Here is a 22753-nt window from a genome sequence, read left to right as displayed (position 1 = left end):
TTTTACGTTTCACCCCTAACAATTGTTTTCTAGCTTCGCCAACTTGATGATGCACATAGACCAGTCCACCGGTTAACGGACCAGTTGTGTGAGACAATAGCGGCACCAATGTGAGATGGTAGTGGCAACACTGTAAGACGGTAGCGGCAACAATAATATACTGTAAGACCATGAATATCCTAAGCATGACAACACACTCATCTTCTTGTGTACAACAACACTTTCCAATCAATTTTTTTTATCCATCATTCATTGTAGGAACAATATGTTCGAAGCAGCCTCTGAGGTCCAAGTCAATCTTGTTGATCTATTAAGAAATTTGTATCATGCAACTATTATGGACATAGCGGATGCGAGAGCCATCAAAACACGAGGAAAATACTCTACTTGTCGATCCCTATCCTGATCACATCTATCTTAGGATGAGGAGGACTGAATACAAAATATAGCTCCTTCACGGGTCCTCACTTTTTGGATAATTTGTTTACCATGAATTATGGGCAGCCCAATTTATATGTATTTACTTGTGGAAGAATACCTTTTGTATTTCCAACTTTTACTCTAACTTCATTGAATCTGACTTTTAAGAGTCCAAAATTGTATACGTTTTCTTTTAGTCTTAGGCTCTTAACACAATTTTAGCTGATGGTAACAAAGGGGGCGGCGTGGTCATCAGAGACCATCATGGTGTTAATTTCCAGTGTGGAGCAAGCCAGTGTTTGCCCATTTTGCTTATGCGGAAGGGGCTGAGATTCTAGCTTGTCGAAGGGCTCTCAGGTTAGCGCGCGAGGCACAAGTTCAGAGATTGGTGTTGGAGCCGGACAGTGCCGGAATGGCAGCAAAGCTTCAGAAGGTTGATCAGGATAGGTCCTTCTATGAGCCGTTGGTCGAGGAAATAAAGAACCTGCTAAGGGGCTTTGATATTTCTTTGGTGCGTGCGGTGTGGCGATCAACAAATGAAGTCGCACATGGTTTAGAAAAGTTAGGCTACGAGAATAAAGTCTGTAATTCGTGGTTTGGAGTAGCTGCTGCCGCCGTTGAGAATCATCTTGTTGTAGACCCTATTTCTGTCTAATATATCGCAGCTCTAATTCTAAGAAAACACAAGGGGCTTTGATATTTCTTTGGTGCGTGCGGTGTGGCGATCAACAAATGAAGTCGCACATGGTTTAGAAAAGTTAGGCTACGAGAATAAAGTCTGTAATTCGTGGTTTGGAGTAGCTGCTGCCGCCGTTGAGAATCATCTTGTTGTAGACCCTATTTCTGTCTAATATATCGCAGCTCTAATTCTAAGAAAACACAATTTTATTATTTGGATGAGAGTCTGGATTTGAGAGAGATAGCTCTCTCCGGCAGACAATTTACTTGGGCCAATCGTCGTGAAAAGCCGACATATGAGAAGTTGGATAGGATACTGGCTAGCGTGTCGTGGGAACAAAAATTTCCGCTGGTCTCGGTCAGGGCACTTACTAGATCGGGATCGGATCACACTCCGCTCCTTCTCGATTCGGGAGCTCATGCCTTTAAAGGAAATGAGTTTCACTTTTCCTTCGAATTGGCTTGGTTAAAAAATGAGGGTTTTGTTGAGATGGTTACCAAAGAGTGGGCTTTTGTCTCCTCGGGACCTAATCCCATTGTGGTTTGGCAAAAGAAGATCCGGCACCTTAGACAGGTTTTAAGGGGTTGGGCAAAAAATTTAAGTGGCGCCTACAAAATAGAAAAGGAACACCTTCTTAGTATTATTGAGACTCTCGACCTTAAGGCTGAAACTACGCCTTTAGATGAGGATGAGCGAAAAGCTATGCGTACTGCCCGTAATGCTGTCGCAAAATTACGGCGAGATGAGGAGTCCAAATGGGCTCAACGGGCTAAGGTCAAGCATATTCAGGAGGGGGTGACAACACAAAATATTTCCACCTTATTGCAAATGGAAAACATAGGCGAAAAAATATTTTCCAACTAGAACAAGAAGAAGGGATTATAATAGGCCAAGATAATTTAAAACACTACATCTCGGAGTACTATAAATCTCTATTCAGACCTCCTGATATGAATACTTGTGTTATGGATGAGTCTTTCACACAAGACATTCCTGAGATTTCGGCGAGAGGAGAATGCCATTTTAGTAGCAAATTTTACAGAAGATGAAGTTTTTGAGGCCATCTCTCAAATGGAAAAAAACAAGGCTCCCGGTCCCGATGGATTTCAGCTGAGTTCTATCGGCGATTCCGGAATGTCATAAAAAATGATTTAATGGCTATGTTCGTTAGTTTTCAAAAAGGTGAGTTGCCTTTATTTCATCTAAATTTTGGGACTATTATTTTATTGCCTAAAAAGGAAAATGCTACCCAAATTCAACAATACCGTCCAATTTGTCTCCTTAATGTTAGCTTTAAAGTGTTCACGAAAGTTGGGACAAATCGTGCAACTGGCATTGCGGAGAGAGTTGTTCAGCCAACACAAACCGCGTTCATGCCAGGAAGACATATATTAGAGGGTGTAGTGATTCTCCATGAGACCATTCATGAACTTCATAGGAAGAAATTGGATGGTGTTCTTTTTAAGATAGACTTCGAAAAGGCTTACGATAAAGTGAATTGGAATTTTTTGCAACAAACAATGCGCATGAAAGGCTTTGATCCGACTTGGTGTGATTGGGTCCAGAGATATATTGAGAAGGGGAGTGTAGGTATTAGGGTAAATGACGACATAGGCCATTATTTCCAGACCAAAAAAGGGCTTCGCCAGGGCGATCCGCTTTCTCCTATTCTTTTTAACATTGTTGCGGATATGTTAGCCATAATGATTGAACGAGCAAAAAATGATGGTCAAGTTGGTGGCCTTATTCCACATTTAGTTGATGGAGGGATATCTATATTGCAGTATGCTGATGACACCATTCTTTTCATGGAGCATGATTTAGATAAAGCACTTAACATGAAATTGGTCCTGTGCATTTTTGAACAGCTGTCCGGGCTCAAAATAAATTTTCATAAGAGTGAAATATTTTGTTTCGGGAAGGCTAAAGAGATGGAGGATGATTATAAAATTCTCTTTGGCTGTGATTCGAGAAGCTCTGCCGTTTAGGTACCTTGGGATTCCAATCCATTTTCGAAAGCTGAAAAATGGAGAGTGGAAACCAATTGAAGATAGGTTTGAGAAAAAGCTTAGTAGCTGGATTGGCAAGATGCTATCCTATGGTGACCGTTTAATTCTCATAAATTCCATACTCACGAGTTTGCCAATGTTTATGTTATCATTCTTAGAAATTCCAGTGGGGGTTAGAAACAGATTAGATTTTTTCAGATCCCGTTTTTTCTGCAAAGTGATGGTCATAAAAAGAAGTATAGACTCACGAAATGGGACATCATTTGCAGACCGAAGGATCAAGGTGGTCTAGGAATTGAGGTGTTGGAATTAAAGAATAAGAGTTTACTTAGCAAATGGTTGTTTAAACTTATGAATGAACAAGGGGTGTGGCAAGAACTCCTACAAAATAAGTATTTAAAATCAAAAACCTTATCCCAGGTTTCAGCAAAACCGACGGACTCTCCATTTTGGAAAGGATTGATGAATGTCAAAGATGATTTTTTTATGAGAGGATCGATGGAGATAGGAAATTGACAGATTACTCGTTTTTGGGAAGATTCTTGGCTGGGAGATAGGCCGCTTTGTGATCAATACCCATCATTATATCGTATAGTTAATCATACTAACTTGACGAGTGGCTCATGTTATGGCCTCAACTCCGTTAAATATTGGGTTTAGGAGGTCTTTATCGGGGGATCAATGGGATAGATGGGCTCATCTAGTTATGAGACTTATGAGTATCCAGTTGTGCGATAGAGATGATAAATTTCGATGGAAACTCACTTCATCGCGCTTTTACTGTCAAGTCTATGTACCTTGATTTACTTGATGGTCATACTGTTTTCTTAAAGAAATATATTTGGAAGATTAAGGTTTCACCTAAAATCAGAATTTTTTTGTGGTTCCTTCACAAGAAGGTAATTCTTACTAAGGATAATCTGGAAAATTTTTTTGGCAGGGTTGCTCTAAATGTTGTTTTTGTGATCAAGATGAGACAATACAACATTTTTTTCTTTTCATGTCCTTTTTTAAAAATGGTATCCGTATTGTTTACATGACTTTTAATATTCCCCCACCAACCAATGTCACGAATACGTTTGGTAATTGGCTAAATGGAGTTCCAAAGAAAGATAAGGAACATATTAGAGTTGGGGTGTGCGCCTTATTCTGGGCTATATGGACGGTCCGCAATGATTTTATCTTTAACAGAAAGAATTTTCCATCTTTTATGCAGGTTATTCCCTTGGCTACCCACTGGATCCATACGTGGTCCTATCTACAGCCGGAGGATGTGCGTGCGGACATGGATATTGGGTGCAACCGTTTGGCGATGGTAGCACGGGATATATACAACCAGTGCGGTTGGTGTTCTGAGAGGCGACTCACATTAAGATCTTGTGGCGCCTTGTGCTTTCGTTCTTTTTCTTTTGGCTAGTTTTTATGGAAACCTTGAGTGACCCGTGATGTGTAAAACTTTTGTGCATGTCCGTATTTTAATAATGCAATAAAAAGCTGTATGCATCGATTGATGCAGAGGCTGGGGCTTTTTCCCCATTTCGAAAAAAAAGTGTGTATAAAATTATGGAATCCTACGTCTATTGCACCGTTCTGATTTCATGGTTGAATTTCTTAATAGGAGTGGACCTTTGAATTATATGGTGCGTCCGCAATTTTAGTTGACACCATACAAATTATGAAACGGTGTCCTCGGTGACCAGATAGTGAAAAAACCCAACTCTTAGTGGGTTATATATTGTTTTCCCCTCTGTTTTTATTCTTACCCAGCGCACACCAAGTCTGGTACCAGTATCAGTAATATTAAGTGAGACGAGGGTTTGTTGGATAATGTTAAAACTTCTTTTCCTTTAGATGAAAACACTAAATATATTATTTTTAGGATGACAACACTGAAATTTGATTCTTCCAAGTTCCATTAATGAACAATCCTTGAAAATTCTCAGGTAATATTTTGCGAGAGGTAGGAACAAAACAATCCTCGTATGACCGGCATGTACAATGGGTGATATCAGCCTTCCCTTAGAGATGTCACGTCAGATTTTTGCTTAGTTGAAGGAGAGAAAATGAAGAGAGAGAAAGTTGTCTTCCCTTAGACAAGGGATCATCTCTTAGGAAATAAGAAATAAGGAAAGACTATTTTATCCATTGTATCTATATATCTTCCCTTATAGCAATCAAATGTACAAAATGATTCTAGCACACTCATGACTCAGAATCCAGATGGTGATTTTAGTCATAATTTCAGTACGATATACTGGCGTACTGCAGCAACAAACTCATATCATGCGTGCCACGGAGAAATACACTAGCTAGGGCACTTCATATGCCTTACCGCCCACCGATGGTGCTACTCACGCCAGCGTCGTCCCCGCTGCAGCGGCCAGCGCCACCGGGTGTTCTGAAGTCGCGGCCTTTCCAGCCTTCCTGCCATGGCTGCTGTCCCCGCCTCTCCCACCAGGTGCTTCTTATGGTGCAGCAAAAGAGGGCGCCTGCCCTGGCTGCCAGCCCAACCCATGAGAGTGTATACAGCATCATGAATTCTTTGATCGAAATGGCCTGATACACATGCGGTTCCTTTCTGGTTGTAGGAGTTGGTAAAGCGATTTCTCAAAAAAAAAAAAAAAAAACAGAAGAGTGGCCGTCTATGGTTGCTGAAGTAAATGGGCCAGAACCACCAGTAGATATCCAAGCCTATCCTTATTGACAGAGCAAGCTAGCTAGCCATACCCGTGAAAGCCCAATAAAACTCCCGATGCGTCTCTCCCCCGTCTGATTCCTTCCTCCGCACTCACAAACCCCTTGCAGCGCAGCAGCGTCGCCAAAGAGGGGAAATCGCCGCCGAAATTGCAAAACCCCCAAACCAAACCCCTTTTTTTTCCTTCTTCTTCCGGTTCGCGGCAATGGCGGCGCCGGCAGCAGACGAGGCCCCGGCGGCCTCCCCGGGGTACGCGCTGCGCGCGACGCTCACGGGCCACCGCCGCGCCGTCTCCGCCGTCAAGTTCTCCCCGGACGGCCGCCTCCTGGCCTCCGCGTCCGCCGACAAGCTGCTCCGCGTCTGGTCCGCCGCCGACCTCTCCCTCTCCGCGGAGCTGGCCGGGCACGACGAGGGCGTCTCCGACCTCTCCTTCTCCCCCGACGGCCGCCTGCTCGCCTCCGCCTCCGACGACCGCACCGTGCGCATCTGGGACCTGGGCGCCGGCGGCGGCGCGCGCCTCGTCAAGACGCTGCACGGCCACACCAACTACGCCTTCTGCGTCGCCTTCAGCCCGCACGGCAACGTGCTCGCCTCGGGCTCCTTCGACGAGACCGTCCGCGTCTGGGAGGTCCGCTCCGGCCGCAGCCTCCGCGTGCTCCCCGCGCACTCGGAGCCCGTCACCGCCGTCGATTTCGACCGGGACGGGACCATGATCGTGTCCGGGAGCTACGACGGGCTATGCCGCATCTGGGACGCCGCCACGGGACACTGCGTCAAGACCCTCATTGATGACGAGAGCCCGCCCGTGTCCTTCTCCAAGTTCTCCCCCAACGGCAAGTTCGTGCTTGCCTCCACCCTTGATAGCACCCTGGTGAGTTATATTCAGCATATCTCCTACTTCTCTGTTGTAGATTGTAGAAAACTGTCTAGCTTTCAGCATTTGTGAATATGTAATTTATGTTGTTATTCAAAGCTTGACTGTTCACATAGCTAGATTGAATATCCGGATGTTTCTTCTTTTTCTTGCGATGAAATGCGTTAGCAGTTTTCATAGCAAAAATAGAATGGTACAAGTGCATTTCTATGGACCCAATAGTTGGATTGTCATGAGGAGAGAAGCGGGGGATTAAGAGCTTTGAAGTGCCATAGTTAGGACCTAATTCTGCACCCTGACTTGACAAGAACATCATCACTCTATGTCATATTTCTTTTTATAGAGAATAACAGGAACCTTCTTATTTTGGTTTTGCCTAAGATCATGGACTTTTTCAACATTAAGCTTCTCCTATGATGAGGCTTACACCCTTAGCTAATGATCCTCCTTGTTAAAGTTATTAGTTTTATCTAATACATTAAGTCTAGCCTTGGGAGAATATTTCACTTGGGAGTCCAGGCTTTGTTTGGAGGTTATGGAGGGCAACCTGTTGCATCCTTGAACCCCAATGCTCATGTAATAGATATATCATTTCCGTGTAAATCATACCTTATTGCAAGTAAACAAACAAGGTAATCTTTGGGTTGGAGGTAGCAGACCGGCCACAGTACTATTTGTTCACTTAACACAGATGACATGGACTTGAGCTTGAAGTAATATGTGATCTTGCAATGGTGAAGATGTGAGCTATCTTCATATTGCTGGTGGGTTTGCACAATGCTAAGTAGAGTTGGATTTTTTTTAATTATGTTTGAGTTATTTCTACCATGCTTGCTATGATCTAGAATGTGGTAAAATACAAGGCAGGGCTTGTTAACAGTTTATGAAAACTGCACCCTGGTATATTGTTATGTGCAATCTTGACATGATATAGATATAAGATTAAACTTGTTTATTTGATGATGAGCTTGGTAGGAATGTGTCAGTTGTGAAATGCTGTGATCACAAAGTTTACATTTCTGTCATGACTCTTCCTTCCCCATCCGCCCTTTTCGGTTTAATTGAATAAGACCGGCCCGAGCCATACTTCTAATTATCGAGGATACACAGATGGCTGCTGCTTTTATTTTCACCTTCGGTTCTTCTTATTATTTAAGGGATCAAAAGTATCTTCCTCAAAAAGGTCCTTAACCCCTTGACCTAGAATAGAACCTAATTTTGCTACCATGTATGAATCCTTCTCATATATTCCATATTATGCCTTTCTCAAAGTAAAAAAGCAAAAGAGCCCTTTCTAGCCTCCATCAAGGGAAAACCTTTCATATCTGTGTGATTTGCATAAATGGCGATGTATATGTTTCGTTGAGATAGCTTTGCTTGGTCTTTTTGTAGTATAATGACATGACTGACTGAGACAGTAGTTCGTTTCTCTTTTGGTGGTATGCCTGCCATCTGTTTTGCAACTGCGAAACTGGCATTGTCATATGATTCTCGAGAAGTAATTAATTGTGTAGAGTTGCACATAGCTAATTGAATTTTCCATTTTAGCAAAGGCAGCTATGTTACTTATCTTATGGGGTTTGAAGCTATTCTGGTTGATTGATCCTTTGCTAATCGTCGTATTCCTTCTAAATTTGTCGTGGTCACAATATCCTAGAGGTAGGTGTTATGGATGTCTTGAACGATTATGCCATGGTGCTGGGTGTGAGTATCTGCAATTTGTTGACACGGGGTGCACAGTAACTTTTGCTGCAGTTACAATGTGTGCTTCCTTGTGATGTGATCGAGTTTGAGTCACTGCTGAGTGGAGAGTCGGGATACTAATAAGGTGATGTGATTCTAGTGGTGTTGTGAGGTAGACATTGAAGGGCAAGAGACTAAAGAATATTTCCTCGCAGAAAAAGAAATTACGGGTATTTGGGAATAGTTCTGTTAGAGATTTTGAGCTTACAGCTTAGACGTTAAACTCTTGCCATGACCCTAGGATCAACAACAACAACAACATCAAAGCCTTTTTCCCAAGCAAGTTGGGGTAGGCTAGATATGAAACCCAACAGAAACATTAGGAGACCAAAACAAGAAGGGAAAAAGAAAAATGGAACGAATAAACTAAGATTCTGGCACAGGGATCGCTAATTCCCATGTAGCCCTATGAAGAGCCAAAACTCTAGGTACATTCCAGTCCTCAAGTCTCTTTTTACCGCCTCCTCCCATGACCCTAGGATGGGATATAATTTTAATTCTTTGGCAAGTAACAAAGATTAAGGTAGACAGGGTGTGTAATAGACAATTAGTAGAGCGATATCTGGACTCCTATCCAGCGAAAACTTTCCCTTTTTAAGAAAAAATGAACCCTGTTAATATTTCCAAGATTGGATTTTTTGAAGAAACCAAATCTCCCTAAGGCCTTTTTTACTTCTGTCGTATTTTGGGAGAGTATTTGGTGTTCACCCAATACCCTCCAATCCCCTCAAATACTCTTCCCAAAAATACTCTAATATGGTGGAGAGTTTTTTAATCTAGGCAAAAATGAGGGATTTATGGGGATATCTCGGGATTATCCCGTCCAAACCCTGGTCAAGTAAACAGACTTTTGGGGATTTTCTGTGATTCGGGATAATACAGTAGTGTAGAAAAGAGCATAAGAAACTACAGTATAGAGTATAGCCATGGATACACTATTACCGCAGGGGTAGAAGCCAACAGAATCTTTCAGGGTATCGAGTCATGGGTTCGATCCACTGCCTTGCAATTTGTTGCTATTCATATTTTCCATTCTCGGCAGTGGGACCTGCATGCCATGGGTCGAAATCGGAAAATATATGGCTCAAAACAGTGATTTTAACCAACAAAGTGTGGCAATGGCAGCTCTAGCCATAACTAATCAACCACTATAGCAGTTGGTGTTTCATGTAAACATAGGCTTGATTCATTTTATACCTTCTGAAATTCAAATGGGTTCTGTATGTTGTGTAAATGGGTCCACTGCTACTTGCAAGTAACCGGCAAGTACATTTAATCCTGATTATTTCTGATAACATCACTTCTTTTTTTAGCTAGGCAGTAAATGCACGATTTGGAAAATTTCTTGTTAATTGCTAGTGGTACCAAATTTGCTAATTTATCTATGTACATTTAATACCTAATTAATTTCTATTATTTTTCCCAACCATATTGTCAATTTATAGTTACTGTGAATATGAAAATGTTTTGACCTGTTTCTTTTTCTACCAATATATACTTATTTTCTAATACTCCAAAAAAATCACCCTTTGTCCAGCTATTTGTTAGCTGTTCATTAAGCCAGAACATATTGTCCGGGAACCATCATATCATGAGGGCCCTACCTGTAGTGTTTGACCATGATTAGAGACCTGGAGTAAGACTGTCATGAGCAGTTCCTCGTGTTTGGGTTGTGAGGGTGGTACATGTAGAAGTTCACTCCATTTGTGCGTATTGCCTTGAGTTGATAAATGACTTGTGTATCATGCTCTCCAGAATACCTGGGCCCTCCGTATTTCTGGAAACAGTCCTGAGTGTCTAATAGTTTCCAGTTTTCCACAGTTCTTGTAAGCATTTCTCAATAAAGCTGAGTTGGCCAATCAGTAGGGATTGTACAGCTGTACTGCATGGAGATCATGAACTGTCTTTTTCACTAAAAGGGTGGAAAGAAACTAAAATAAGCTGTTGTCTGTTAATATTTATATGATTTTGAAGTGTGACGCCATTGTGGATGCACATCGCTGTAGCTACATGTATCATGTGCTGTCTAACCTAGCAGAGGCTGTCATTTGATTCAGTACAGAGTGCCTTGACCCATGCTACAATCCCATATTTGTGGAACATCTGTCCTACAATGAATTAGATTTCATGAGCATTGTTATTATCATGGTCCTCTTTCTAGTACTCCCTCCATACTGGATTAATAGGCAAATCTTTAGATGCAGTGGGTTTTAGGCAGGCGTTGATTGGCTTCAAATTACTTCGTGAATCGATCCGCTAATTATAGTTAGGAGCCGAACCATCCCGCCCCGGCCCACGCGCGAGTTAACTCCTTCCCTGCATGCAAACCATCAGCACACCATTTAGTTTCACATTGCATGCAACACACCATTCACACCGCATGCAACCGGTTGGAGAAATTTTAGGGGAAGAAAAGGAATGGATGGGAGGAATTTTAGGAGGCCAGCCCCACGCACACGAATTAATTGCGGGAGTCAGTTACCGCATTTGCCTAAGACTACTCACAATGGGAGTATCATAGCTAGTATCATGCATCACATCAATAAATGAAGAAAGAGATGGTAGTAGTATCATAGGTAGATACTGTATCATAGCACGTAGAACTAAAAAAATTAATGTCAAACCAATCTTGTACACACTTTCGCATTGAGATTCTACAAATCACTAAATATAATTAACCTATGATACTACTATATGATATTATGCATTGTGAAGATAGTATCACATACTAGTACCATATGCATGATACTACTATATGATACTCACCATTGTGACTAGTCTAACAAAACCATTCCTCCTCAAATTGGATATTTGCCTATTAATCCGGTATGAAGCGAGTAGTTCAATTTACTTGGAGTATAACAACACCTAGATGTTTTACATGCTGTTGATCCCACGTGTATGTTCCCCAGATAGTTTTGTCCTGCTGCAGATCATTCTTGTAGACTACTCCATACATATGGGGATCAGTTCAGATAGGTTATGGTCTTTACTTCATTGCCTAGTCATAACTTCGATGTGTTTTTGGGTACCAAATGATTATGTAAGCATACTAAAACCAAACATAGGTTTAGATTAAGTAGATATCGAAATTAAAAACCATCCACCCAATTTGTTTCATGAGCATACATCAACCTACCTTCATGAATTTCTCATCACAGGATGACTACTCACGCATCGTTTGTTTATGCAGAGGCTTTGGAATTTCAATGCTGGAAAGTTTTTGAAGACGTATACTGGCCATGTGAACACAAAATACTGCATTCCGGCAGCATTTTCTGTCACCAATGGCAAGTACATTGTCAGTGGCTCGGAAGACAAGTGTGTCTACATGTGGGATCTTCAATCAAGAAAGATTGTGCAGAAGCTGGAAGGACATACTGACACGGTCATTGCTGTGTCATGCCACCCTAAGGAGAACATGATCGCATCGGGAGCGCTTGACAGCGACAAGACGGTGAAAGTCTGGGTTCAAAAGGATGACAGCCAACAAGATGCCTAAGCAAACCTCATTTTCTTAGTTGTCATGTAACCCGAGTGATGATGGTAGCCATGTAAGCTCCTTAGCTTCCCGAGTAAGTAAGATTGCTGCAGTGGAGAATGCAATGCTATGTGCTGTGTATTTTTGTGCTGTGTTGCCTGCTTCACTGCTGGGCTATTGGTAGTAGACTTAACCGATCCGAAGATGTTCTCGGAATGGTTGAAGGCTGGACAGAAACATTGCTTGAACTTTTTTTAACTGAAGAAAATTAATGCTTCAAGTTTATTAGTTTCCTTTAGGAGTTAATCATCCTGAGATGTGAAGTCATGGAAACTTTTTCTTAAGGTACACCATGAATAACTCATGGGAGTACAGTAGATTTCGTGCTCTGTTGGGCCGATAAAAATGGGCTTTCCATGTTGATGCTGAGTTGGACTTTTTCTTGTTGATTGCAAATGCTCTCTCCAAAGAGTAGCGAGATGATACCAATGTTGTTGCAAGTATACTTTGTTTTGGCATCAACAATTTAGATGGTCCATTTTCAGATAAGTAGATAAGGTTGTTGTTATAAAAGCTGGTCCTTTGTGGTAGATCAATACAGTATACTTACTAAACATCTTGAGTTCAAAACTGTAATTAATATGTACTCCCTCCGCTCCTATTATCATGATGCAGCGTGGTGCTGATGCGTGCATGTAACTTGAACTTCTCCCAATAGGCAACAGACGTACCAAGCAGATAGATGTAGATGAAAAAATATTCCAGGCATTTCATCTGCAGACTGAACAGAAATAGCGGAAAATATAATTGGCAAAACGTGCATACTCCCTCCGTTCTGAAATAGTCTACATTCTAGCCTCAAAATTTGTTCTGAAATACTCTACATTCTAGCTTTTAGTCAACAACAACACTGAAAATGAAGTGATTTTGCTCTCTTTATTGGTTGTTGTTGTTTTCAATGTAGCTTGGATTGGTTGTTCACATATCTAAGTAGTACTAATAAATGCAATACTAGTTTGTCTTATTTTTTTTAGAATGTAGACTAAATCAGAACGGAGGGAGTACGTGCGTGATGAGACACGTAACTATGAAAAAAGCGCAGCATTGGGATAACAATTCTATATGCATCTCAATTCTCCTTCTGTTTGATTAATCCTAATGAATTGTTTCTGCAACGTTCATCACATTGTTGCCTACTGCTGCTTGTCTTCACGCTGTAGTTACTTAATTTTAAATGTGTTTGCTGTCCATTTCACGGTGATGACTTGGCATTCTTTTCGAGCCGGAATCCAGCTAGATATCTCCGAGCCATTCTCGCCTTTTGTCACGATGCTAAATCACTAATCACTTTTTAGGTCTTAAGTGCGGCTTTTCATCCTTGCAAGCAACTCTGATCGGCATTGCTTAGCTAACCATGCATGTGGTACATACAAAACCAGCAGTTACCTAATCGCCATGTGCCATAATGAAAATGAACTCGTGTGCATCTGTCTATTCACAGTTCCATCTTCTCCGTCTTGTTTGTCTTTTCAAACTTGTTTATCTACATACTTGGTCAAACTTTACATCGTTTGACTTCCAAAAAATTTATGTGCACTATATTTTGGCAATACAATTGCTACCTAATTAATTTTAATTATTTTCCCAGCCATATTATCAATTTATAGCTACTGTGAATATGAAAATGTTTTGGCCTGTTTCTTTCTCTACCAATATATACTTAATTTCTAACATTAAATTTATTTTTTCCTTGTACTGGCAAAAAATTCACCTTTTGTCCAGCTATTTGTTAGCTGTTCATTAAGCTGTGATGAGCAGTTCCCCGTGTTTGGGTTGTGAGGGCTGTACATGTAGAAGTTTACACCATTTGTGTGTATTACCTTGAGTTGATAAATGACTGTATCATGCTCTCCAGATACCGAAGTACCTTATGGCCCCCCATTTTTGGAAACAGTCTGACTGTCTAATAGTTTCCAGTTTTCCATAGTTCTTGCAAGCATTTCTGCATAAAGCTGAGTTGGCCAATCAGTAGGGACTGTACAGCTGTACTGCATGGCGATCATAAACTGTGTTTTCAATAAAAGGGTGGAAAGAAACTAAAATAAGCTTTTGTACATTATAGTACGATTTTTAAGTGTGACGCCATTGTGGAAGCACATAGCTGTAGCTACATCTATCATGTGCTGTCTAACTTAAGCAGTGCCTGTCATATGATTCATTAAAGAGTGCCTCGACCCGTGCTACAAGCCTATAATTCCATTTTTGCGGAACCATTTTCTATCCTACAATGAATTAGATTTCATTACTAGCACTGTTATTATCATGGTCCTCCTTCCAGTAGTTCAATTTACTTGGAGTATTACAACGCCTAGATATTTTACATGCTGGTGGTCTTTTACCATAGGCATAGTGTGTATAGTACTATTGCGTATGTTCCCCACATAATTTTGCCCTGCTGCGCATCATTCTTGCAGACTACTCCATACATATTGGGATCAGTTCAGATAGGTTATACTCTTTCTTCATTGCTAAGTTATAGCTTTGATGTGTTTTTGGGTACCAAATGATTATGTAAGCATATTACAACCACGCATATATTTGAATTAGCAGCTATCAAAAATAAAAATCACCTTCTCGATTTGTTTCATGAGCATACAGCAACCTAGCTTGATGAATTTCTCATCACAGGATGACTACTCACGCATTGTTCTTATAAACTGGCCATGTGAACACAAAATACTGCATTCCGGCAGCATTTTCTGTTCATGGGATGGTTGTATGGAAGGCTGGACAGAAACATTGCTTAATTTTTTTTAACTGAAGAAAAATAATGCTTCAAGTTCATCTGTTTCCTTTAGGAGCTAATCATCCTGATTTGAAGTCATGGAAACTCTTTTTAAGGTACATCATGAATAGGTCAGAGTTCATGCTCTGCTGGGCCGAGAAAAATGGGCTTCCCATGTTGATGCTGAGTTGGACTTTTTCCTGTTGATGGCAAATGCTCTCTCGCTCAAAAAAGAAGAGCGAGATGATACAAATGTTGTTGCAAGTTACTTTGTTTTGACATCAACAATTTTTTTTTTTTTTTTTGAAACGGAGGCAAAAGCTTTGCCTCATCTATTAATTAAGAAGAGAGTGCCCCGTTTTTAGGAGAAAACCGGGCGAAAACCTTCAACGGCGGGATCAAACCCACACAAACAACACATCCACGCACCCACAACCAAACCTAACAGAGCCGCACCCACTCTAGCCAATACAAGAAAAATGTAGCCAACACTAAAACAACACAAGGAAGATCTGACAACTCAAAAAGAGTCCAAAACTCAATGAGCTGCTGGAGGTTTTCTTGCTATGGCTCTTTTTCTTCCTTTGCCCCTGATAATTACTTTCTTAAGGGACTTCTCCACCTTCCTGATCATGGTCTCTGAGGCCTTCCCCGCCAGGACGCAGGCAATATCCTTGCCATATCCAGGGCAAGCCGCTTCTAAACTAGCAAGTAAGCCACAAAGCTCTTTAGCAAAAAGAGCATCAGAGCTAGCAGCCAACACTCCTCTAGAGTCCAAAGAGGCGAGGGATTGGCAAGGCTCCGGCTGCGGTGGCGTGGGCGTCGTAGCCACCGCCAAGTCCTCAAAAGAGCCCAACACCAAAGCATCTGCCTCGACAATATTACCGCCACTACGACATGCCTCCATCGGCGGTGGTGTGGAGGCCACCTCCAAGGTCGCAAGCGAGTCCACCTGCAAGTGAACCAGTGAAAGAGGAGGGGATCGGTCCTCACAAAGCTCCTGTAGGTCAGGCATGATCTGGATCACATGCATGATCCCATCGATGTCTTCATCACGCTCAAAAGGGACTGGCACATCCGGCTGCGGTGACGGGGAGCCCGATAGGGAAGGTAGGGAAGGTCCATAGATAGGGAAGGTAGAGCATAGGTCATTTTCAGATAACTAGATAAGGCTATCGTTTTAAAAGCTGGTCCTTTTTTTTTGAACAATGCAGTATAGTAAACATCTTGAGCTGTAAACTGTAATTAAGATGTATACTATTCCTAGTTAAACTTAAACTTATCCCAATAGGCAAAAGACGTACCAAGCAGATAGATGTGGATGAAACATTCCAGGCACTTTGCCCGCAGACTGAACAGAAGTAGCGGAAAATGTTATTGTCAAAACGTGCATACGTGCGTGATGAGACGCGTAACTATAAAGAAAACGGAGCATTGGGATAACAATTTTATATGCAACCCAGTTCTCCTTCTGACCAATTCTGTTTGATTAATCTTGTAACGAATTGTTTCTCCCACGTTCATCACATTGTTGCCTACAGCTCCTTGTCCTCATGCCGCTGTTACCTAAATTTAGATGTGAATTGCTGTCCATTTCACAGCGATGACTTGGGCATTCTTTTAGAGCGCAAATCCAGCTAGATATCGCCGAGCCATTCTCGCCTTTTGTCGCGATGCTAAATGGCCAATCAGTTTTTAATAAGTCTTAAGTGCGCCTTTTTCATCCTTGCAAGCAACTCTGATTGGCATTGTTTAGCTAACCATGCATGTGGTACATACAAAACCAGCAGTAATCACCAGTTATCTAATCGCCATGTGCCATAATGAAAATGAACTCGTGTGCATCTGTCTATTCACAGTTTCATCTCCTCTTGTTTGTCTTTTAAGTCGCTGGATTTGCGATCTATGCTTCGCTGTGTGTTTTGACTTTGGACCAACCGCAGCAGCCCTCCTGCCTGTATTCCAAAGCATCTATCTAGCTTAAATATTGCGAAGCAGCTGAATAATATAAAAGGTTGGCAAATGGCCGATCAGTAGGTGCTTAGTAGCTATAGAATATTGCTAAGTAATTCGTGACTGAACTCTAGATGTGCCAGTCGGACTACTCTGGTAGGCAAACCTGCATTTGGGATATGCTTACTCAAAAAGAAGATAATATAGTTTATACATTCGAATTGAAAGGGAGATAGGGACAGTGAAAGTTACTTGATATTCCTGTCGATCTGGTTTGGAATATTTTCATGTGTCCAAGCTAGCCAGAAAAGTGATGGCAAGAATGCACCACAAAGGCTAAAACATCATATAAATTACCTATGTTTGGTGCTATTCTTCTTGGCTCGCAAGGTTGCCTCTGTCTTAAAGGGTAGCTAGCATACTGAAGAGATAGTAGCTGCTGATTGTGCAGTTACCTCTACGCTCCGGCCAGAGACCCATAAACAGGGCCATGTCTCCGACGGGAAGGAACACATGGCTCATGGCATTTTCTAAGCCGTGCATTATATAGTTATATGTAGCCCTCTCTCGTTTCTTGGATCTGTACAGCTCTTCACTGTTAAATCTGCCGTTTCGTAACAGTTGATGTGCAGCGATCCCCGACTCCCCGAGCCCCAGGCAGGCTTGTTCTTGGAAACCAGGTCATGATACGCTGTGCACTGCATCATGTCTGGAACGTTACAATATGGCCAACTGGCGAGACCTGTTGCCTTCGGCCAACTGGAGCGGTGAGATACAGTGCTTGATGTCACACAACTAGCGCAAATCGCCATGTTCACGTACGTACACTACTGTGACCCAGAGACAAATAGGCTTCGATTTCAGAGCGTGCGTGCTTGAGATCCGATAGTGATTTCCATGTGCATCTACATCTAAATTTTTTGACTGAGATTTTCCTATGACTAATCAATTACGAGAAGCGCAAGTCTTAGACGAATTAGGATTACGAAAACTGTGCGTTTCTCGTTTCTCTTGATTCTCTCGTGAAATGGATTGTTTAACACGAAATCGTTGCAATTTTTAATTGGACTTGTGTATCAGAAATAGGAACAGTCCGCAGAGTTGGAGCTATAATGTGAGCCAGCATGATAATGCTCCCTTCGTTCGATTAGTTTTTGTTGTGGTTCTAGTTTAAATCTCAACTAAACCACAGCCAGAATTTAGGAACAGAGTGGTAAGAAGATAGCAACAATCAGCGAGGGTTAAAACTTGGCAAAATCTTGTTATACAAATTAGGAACAAATTGGCTCGTGTATTAGAAATCAAGAACAATCCAAGGAGTTGGAGCTGTAATGTGAGCCACTATGATAATGCTCATTCCTTTCGATTAATTTTGTATGGAACGAAGGGAGTAAGATAGTGAGGGTTAAAACTAGCAAAAATCTTGTTAGACAAATTAAAGGACTGCTGTGCTGTAGCACTTCAGTGTGAGATATGAGTAAGTACGAATCACTTAATTTGCTTTCAATGCATGGTCCCGAATTGTTTCCGTTGTCACAGTGTTTTCTTGCCCATAAAGCAGGAGGCCGCATCTAGTCTAGAAAAGGAAAAAAAAAAACAAGATGTTGCTGTTTTTGGTCCTGGTAAGCTGAGCCGTCGGAGGGAGACAGCCGAAATTTAATAGCCTGATGTCCGGGTAGGAAAAGGTCCCCCAAAAACCAACAAATCAATCGAGATTTCAGCCACTGTTCTTCGTCAACAATGCATGCGGTGTGACAGCTCCAGGCATGTGTGTGTTTAGAGTGAGAAACCGCACGCTCATCTGTGCGCCGATCGGTGGAGGTCGCTAGGCCACCGGGACCTAAGATAGCAGCGCGCGCGGGGTTGGTCGGTGGAGGCGTACTTAATTTTCTGCTGGATCTTCTGCTGTACGTACGTACGTATTCAGATCAGGTCCCGGTCTGGGCAGCAGCATGCGCGGTGGACGCAAGTATGTACATACTTCCCCTCTGGACGAAGACATACATAAATACATTGGCCAGCGGCACGAGCGTATGTTGATTGTTGGTGAACGGATCGGCTGCGCCCCAGCTCTGAATCCGTGTTGATGAACGAATCGACCGTGTCAGCGTTGCATGCACGGAGGGAGGGCCCCGGCCTACCGATCGATCGCGACGCTCTCACCACCGGCCATGACGGCGCACGTCGGGCGATAGTGAAGCGATCGATCGGCAGCTTCTTGTGTTCTCACAGTTTTGGTCTCGTCTGACTGGTGTGTGTTGGGCAAAATCTCAACACAGCTCTGAAAACCTCCACAAAATATCCATTTGCTAATTGCAGCCCTGAGTCTCGCGACGATTTTCCGTTCCATATCAGTTAGTATAACTATATACTAAGGAGAACATAGAAATGTAAGTCTTGGTATCTTGAATCCTACATAAAATTGAAAACACAAGAATACTAGGCCTCTTTGATCTGTAGGATTCTCGAAATATAGGACTAGAGTGTCATGTTCAGTTAAGTCTTACTCCTTCCACTCTATAATAAATGTTATGGTTTTAGTTCAAATTTAACAAAAAAAATAAACTAAATCTGTAGCACTTTAGCGCTTGGAAAGTATATCACTAGTAGGAAAGAGCCTACCCGTGACGCACATCCATGCGCCACCGGTATCACGTCACTGGTAGTACCGAACCCGTGTGTACAGACCAGTGGCGTAGCCTAAATGTATGCCTCTGGTCTTTATTTTTTTTGAAAAAATATGTCCGGTGGGCCTGTCACGTGTGGGGCGGAAAATGAAACTGAAAATTCAAAAATCTAAATATCAGGAAAATTCTAGAATTTTTCATTTGTTCAAAGATAATTTACATAGAAAAATCTAAATACTCGGCTCTGGCGTAGGGACGGTGGACTGTGTGAGAGGGGCCGACGCAGAGGCTGATACATATGGCCGCTCCATCAATGCCCGCGCTGGTTTCTGGTGCCTTCCTCATCAATGACGCGCGAGCCTAAGCGGTGTGGGCATTGATGGCTGTTGAACGTGCCGTTGGTCAGTCTTTGGCCTCCCGCGCTCAAAAGCGCAATGGGCCACGCCGCGCAAAGAAGACTAGGAGGCATCCATCGTCGACATTGATGACCTTGGCGCTGCCAGCCAGCCTTCTGCTAGCGTGAAAGGTAGCTTCGTCAGTCTTGGAACGCTCGCGATACAAACTTAATTGGTCGCCTCGCACACGTGCACATGGCTTGCTCGTGGCGCACCACATTCTGGTGGTACGCTACGTGCACATGTCTTCCCGGTGTGCCACTATTACACGGGTGCACATCGGCCAATGTGGCCACCTTTAGTTCGTGGCACACCAAATTACTATTTTGCGCCAAGTGAAAGGGCATACTAGTGGCCCACTCTTTTTTGGCGCACCACAGGTAATAGCCGCGGCGTACCAAAATTTCAGTAAGCCACGACTATGGCGTCTAACTATAGCCCTTTTCCTAGTAGTGCATGAGTTAGGATAATTTCTTTAAGGAGTGCTTGAATCACGAGAAGAACAAAGGAAGTATAAGATGAGAATTAGGTGGATGAAAATTTTGCTCGAAAATTCAGTGCAATGTAATTCTATGAAAAATATCACTGTTAAAAAAATCGGCTGATTAACTAGTTAACTGGCCGATTAATCCGTACTCGGAGGGCCACCGAGTAGCCGATAAACTGATTAATTGGCCGATAAATTGATTAACTGGCCGATTAGTCCATTAATCCCCAACTCGCCAGCTGACCGATAAGTTACCCCCAACAGTGAAAAATATTATTGAGGACCTAAACCTACGAATCAAACAATGCACTTAGGAAAAAGTTCTAAAGATCAAAATCCTCCAAAATTCCTGTAAAAATCCTTGGAAGGAGCCCTTCATGAAGTTGGATCCAAGGAATATTTGGTATACAGTAGACTATAGGAAAAGCTCTATAGTTTCAAATCTTACAAACTAAACAAAGTCTATAGTAAAATTATTACTAAGGAATGAAATCCTTTGGACTTGTATGGAATTACTTTGAATCAATAATGCCCTTATGGGTTGTGCTTCGGTACGCCCCCCTCTCCCAAATTCACACACAACAACAACTGAGGTCATTCGACACCCCTAAATTATTAAGAGCATGACTTGAAGGTGTGGATACCAACTTAAAGAAGAAAGTGGATTCTTGTTCTTTCAAAGCATTATCATTATCATGTTGTGAAGTGCTCATAAACCTATAAACCAAATATAGACAACATACCCATACCCCAAAAAAATCGTTTGAAGCATCAGTATATGTGTAATGCTTTGAAGTATCGGTTTCAAACTCACAGTTCAAGCACGGTAGTGATTGATTCCAAGATGATTGAAGCGCAATTGGTTCGTCGTCAACTAGAGAGGACAATCCTACGAAGAGGATAACCTCAAATATAAAGACTAGCCATAATGTTACTTGCACTCTTCTTAGCTCCAAAGCATTTTGCAGCATGTAATGGTTGCCCAATCTTCTTCTTCGAGATTTTTTCACCTTCTTGATATTGCTCTTGTACTCTGCACTCTCCAAATGCAAACAATATCATCATCAGATCGTGGAATATTTTCTTGCGCTCTAGAAGTAGTAACAACCAAACACACATATAATTATAATCCATATTGTGGAAAATAACCATGATAACAAGAGGTAGTCGCGACGATCACCGAAGCGGTAAAACTAGGCAAAATCTTGTTAGAAAAAAAAACAATGATTGGTTGCAATGTGATCAGATGTTAGGGGCAGCCTTTGTGTGAAACCGTGAATCACTTGATTTGGTTTCTTTTTTTTTTTGCGGGAGAAGGATAAGCATTACATCGGAAACAAAGCAGAAAAGACCCCAACAAACACAAAATTACAGATCCGTCCTTCTGCACGTTGACCGCGTCGACGACCCGTCGTTGCCGTCGGTGGCGCGCCGTCGCTGCTGCTTCCCTTGAAGCCTTGGATCGGAGGTAGTCCCCAGGCGAGCGGGAAGTCGCCGAGCGCCGGTCCCGGAAGACCTACACCGTCGAGCGCCGCCGCGGACGATCCGATACGCCGCATCTCCTTCTTCTTGATCTCGATTTGGAGGCTCCGCCACCCTCGGAGCCGACCATGGGGAAGACGCCCACAACACCTCCGCGGAGATGCGAGGGCATCGGTGGCGGTGGATCGAAGGCGACGCTCCGCAGAACGCCGACGCCGGAGAGGAGATCCACCGCCCGCAAACTTCAGCCGCCACGCCTCCACCTCCAGAGCGCCGACGACCCGCAACCAAAGAGCGCCTACACTATATACAGGACACGAGACGGGGATCCCCCGGCCTCCCGCCGCCGAGGCGGCCGACGGAGACCGAGGGATCCAACGAATCACGCCGGCGAGGTGGAGTTCTTCGGTGGGATCTAGAAATCGCCTCCGTAGTATGTAGACGGGGAGGGGAACGTCCAAGGTCGCTTGATTTGGTTTCATGCATGGTCCCGAATGGTTTTCTTTGTCACGTTGTTTTCTTGCCCATAAAGGAGGATGCCATCTAGAAAAGGAGAAACATGAGGTTGGTGTTTTTGGTCCTGGTGGGCTGAGCCGTCGGAGGGAGACAGCCAAATTTTAATTGCCTGACGCCCGAGCAGGAAAGGTCCCCAAAAATTTGATCACACTTCACACGTCCCTCCCGATCAAGGCATTGTGGACGTGTGATAGCTCTATGCATGTGTGTGTGTGTGTTACAGTGATAAATTCTGTACTGGTTGACTGTCATACGTACAGCATGGCTCCGCAAAAAGAGCGGTTAGAGCATTTCTAGCAGATGTCGTATATTCGCTATCCGTATAATAACTTTTTGTTTGCGATTTTGGTAGAAAAAGTACCAGATTAGACACCGCAAATCCGCATGGCTGAAAATATTTTTGCGAGGTTGGCATACTCGGCTTCGTTGGTTCCCCTTCCCCGCTGCCGCCGCCGCAGATCTCATTATCCCTGCCCCGTCCGCTCCGGCCTCGCCGCGCCTCCCTAGTGCCGCCATGGCAGCTCTGAACCTGCCAGCGGTCGATGGCCCGGTCGTGCCGGTCCAACCGACCCCGCACACAGCTCTTGCATCTCGATCCACCGGTGTT

At 42.9% G+C, this 22753-nt stretch overlaps 1 protein-coding gene across 1 annotated transcript; it reads left to right on the top strand.

The window, feature by feature from the left end:
- Positions 1-6008: 6008 nt before the first annotated feature.
- LOC124700406 (COMPASS-like H3K4 histone methylase component WDR5A) lies at positions 6009-12181 on the top strand. Its single transcript, XM_047232538.1, has 2 exons — positions 6009-6674; positions 11614-12181. The coding sequence occupies exons 1-2, from the start codon at positions 6009-6011 to the stop codon at positions 11920-11922; spliced, it is 975 nt and encodes a 324-aa protein (XP_047088494.1). The 3' UTR covers positions 11923-12181.
- Positions 12182-22753: the final 10572 nt, after the last annotated feature.

Source organism: Lolium rigidum, chromosome 3 (assembly GCF_022539505.1).
Source record: "Lolium rigidum isolate FL_2022 chromosome 3, APGP_CSIRO_Lrig_0.1, whole genome shotgun sequence".
NCBI classification, from domain to species: domain Eukaryota; kingdom Viridiplantae; phylum Streptophyta; class Magnoliopsida; order Poales; family Poaceae; genus Lolium; species Lolium rigidum.
The sequence above is the reverse complement of the archived record's forward strand: the minus strand, read 5'-3'. Positions and strand labels throughout refer to the sequence as shown.

Bases quoted from the DNA above. Each gene is read 5' to 3' on its own strand.
- LOC124700406 (XM_047232538.1), top strand. From the start codon at position 6,009: ATGGCGGCGCCGGCAGCAGACGAGGCCCCGGCGGCCTCCCCGGGGTAC. The intron at 6,675-11,613 runs GTGAGTTATATT...TTGTTTATGCAG, and splicing joins CCACCCTTGATAGCACCCTG to AGGCTTTGGAATTTCAATGC.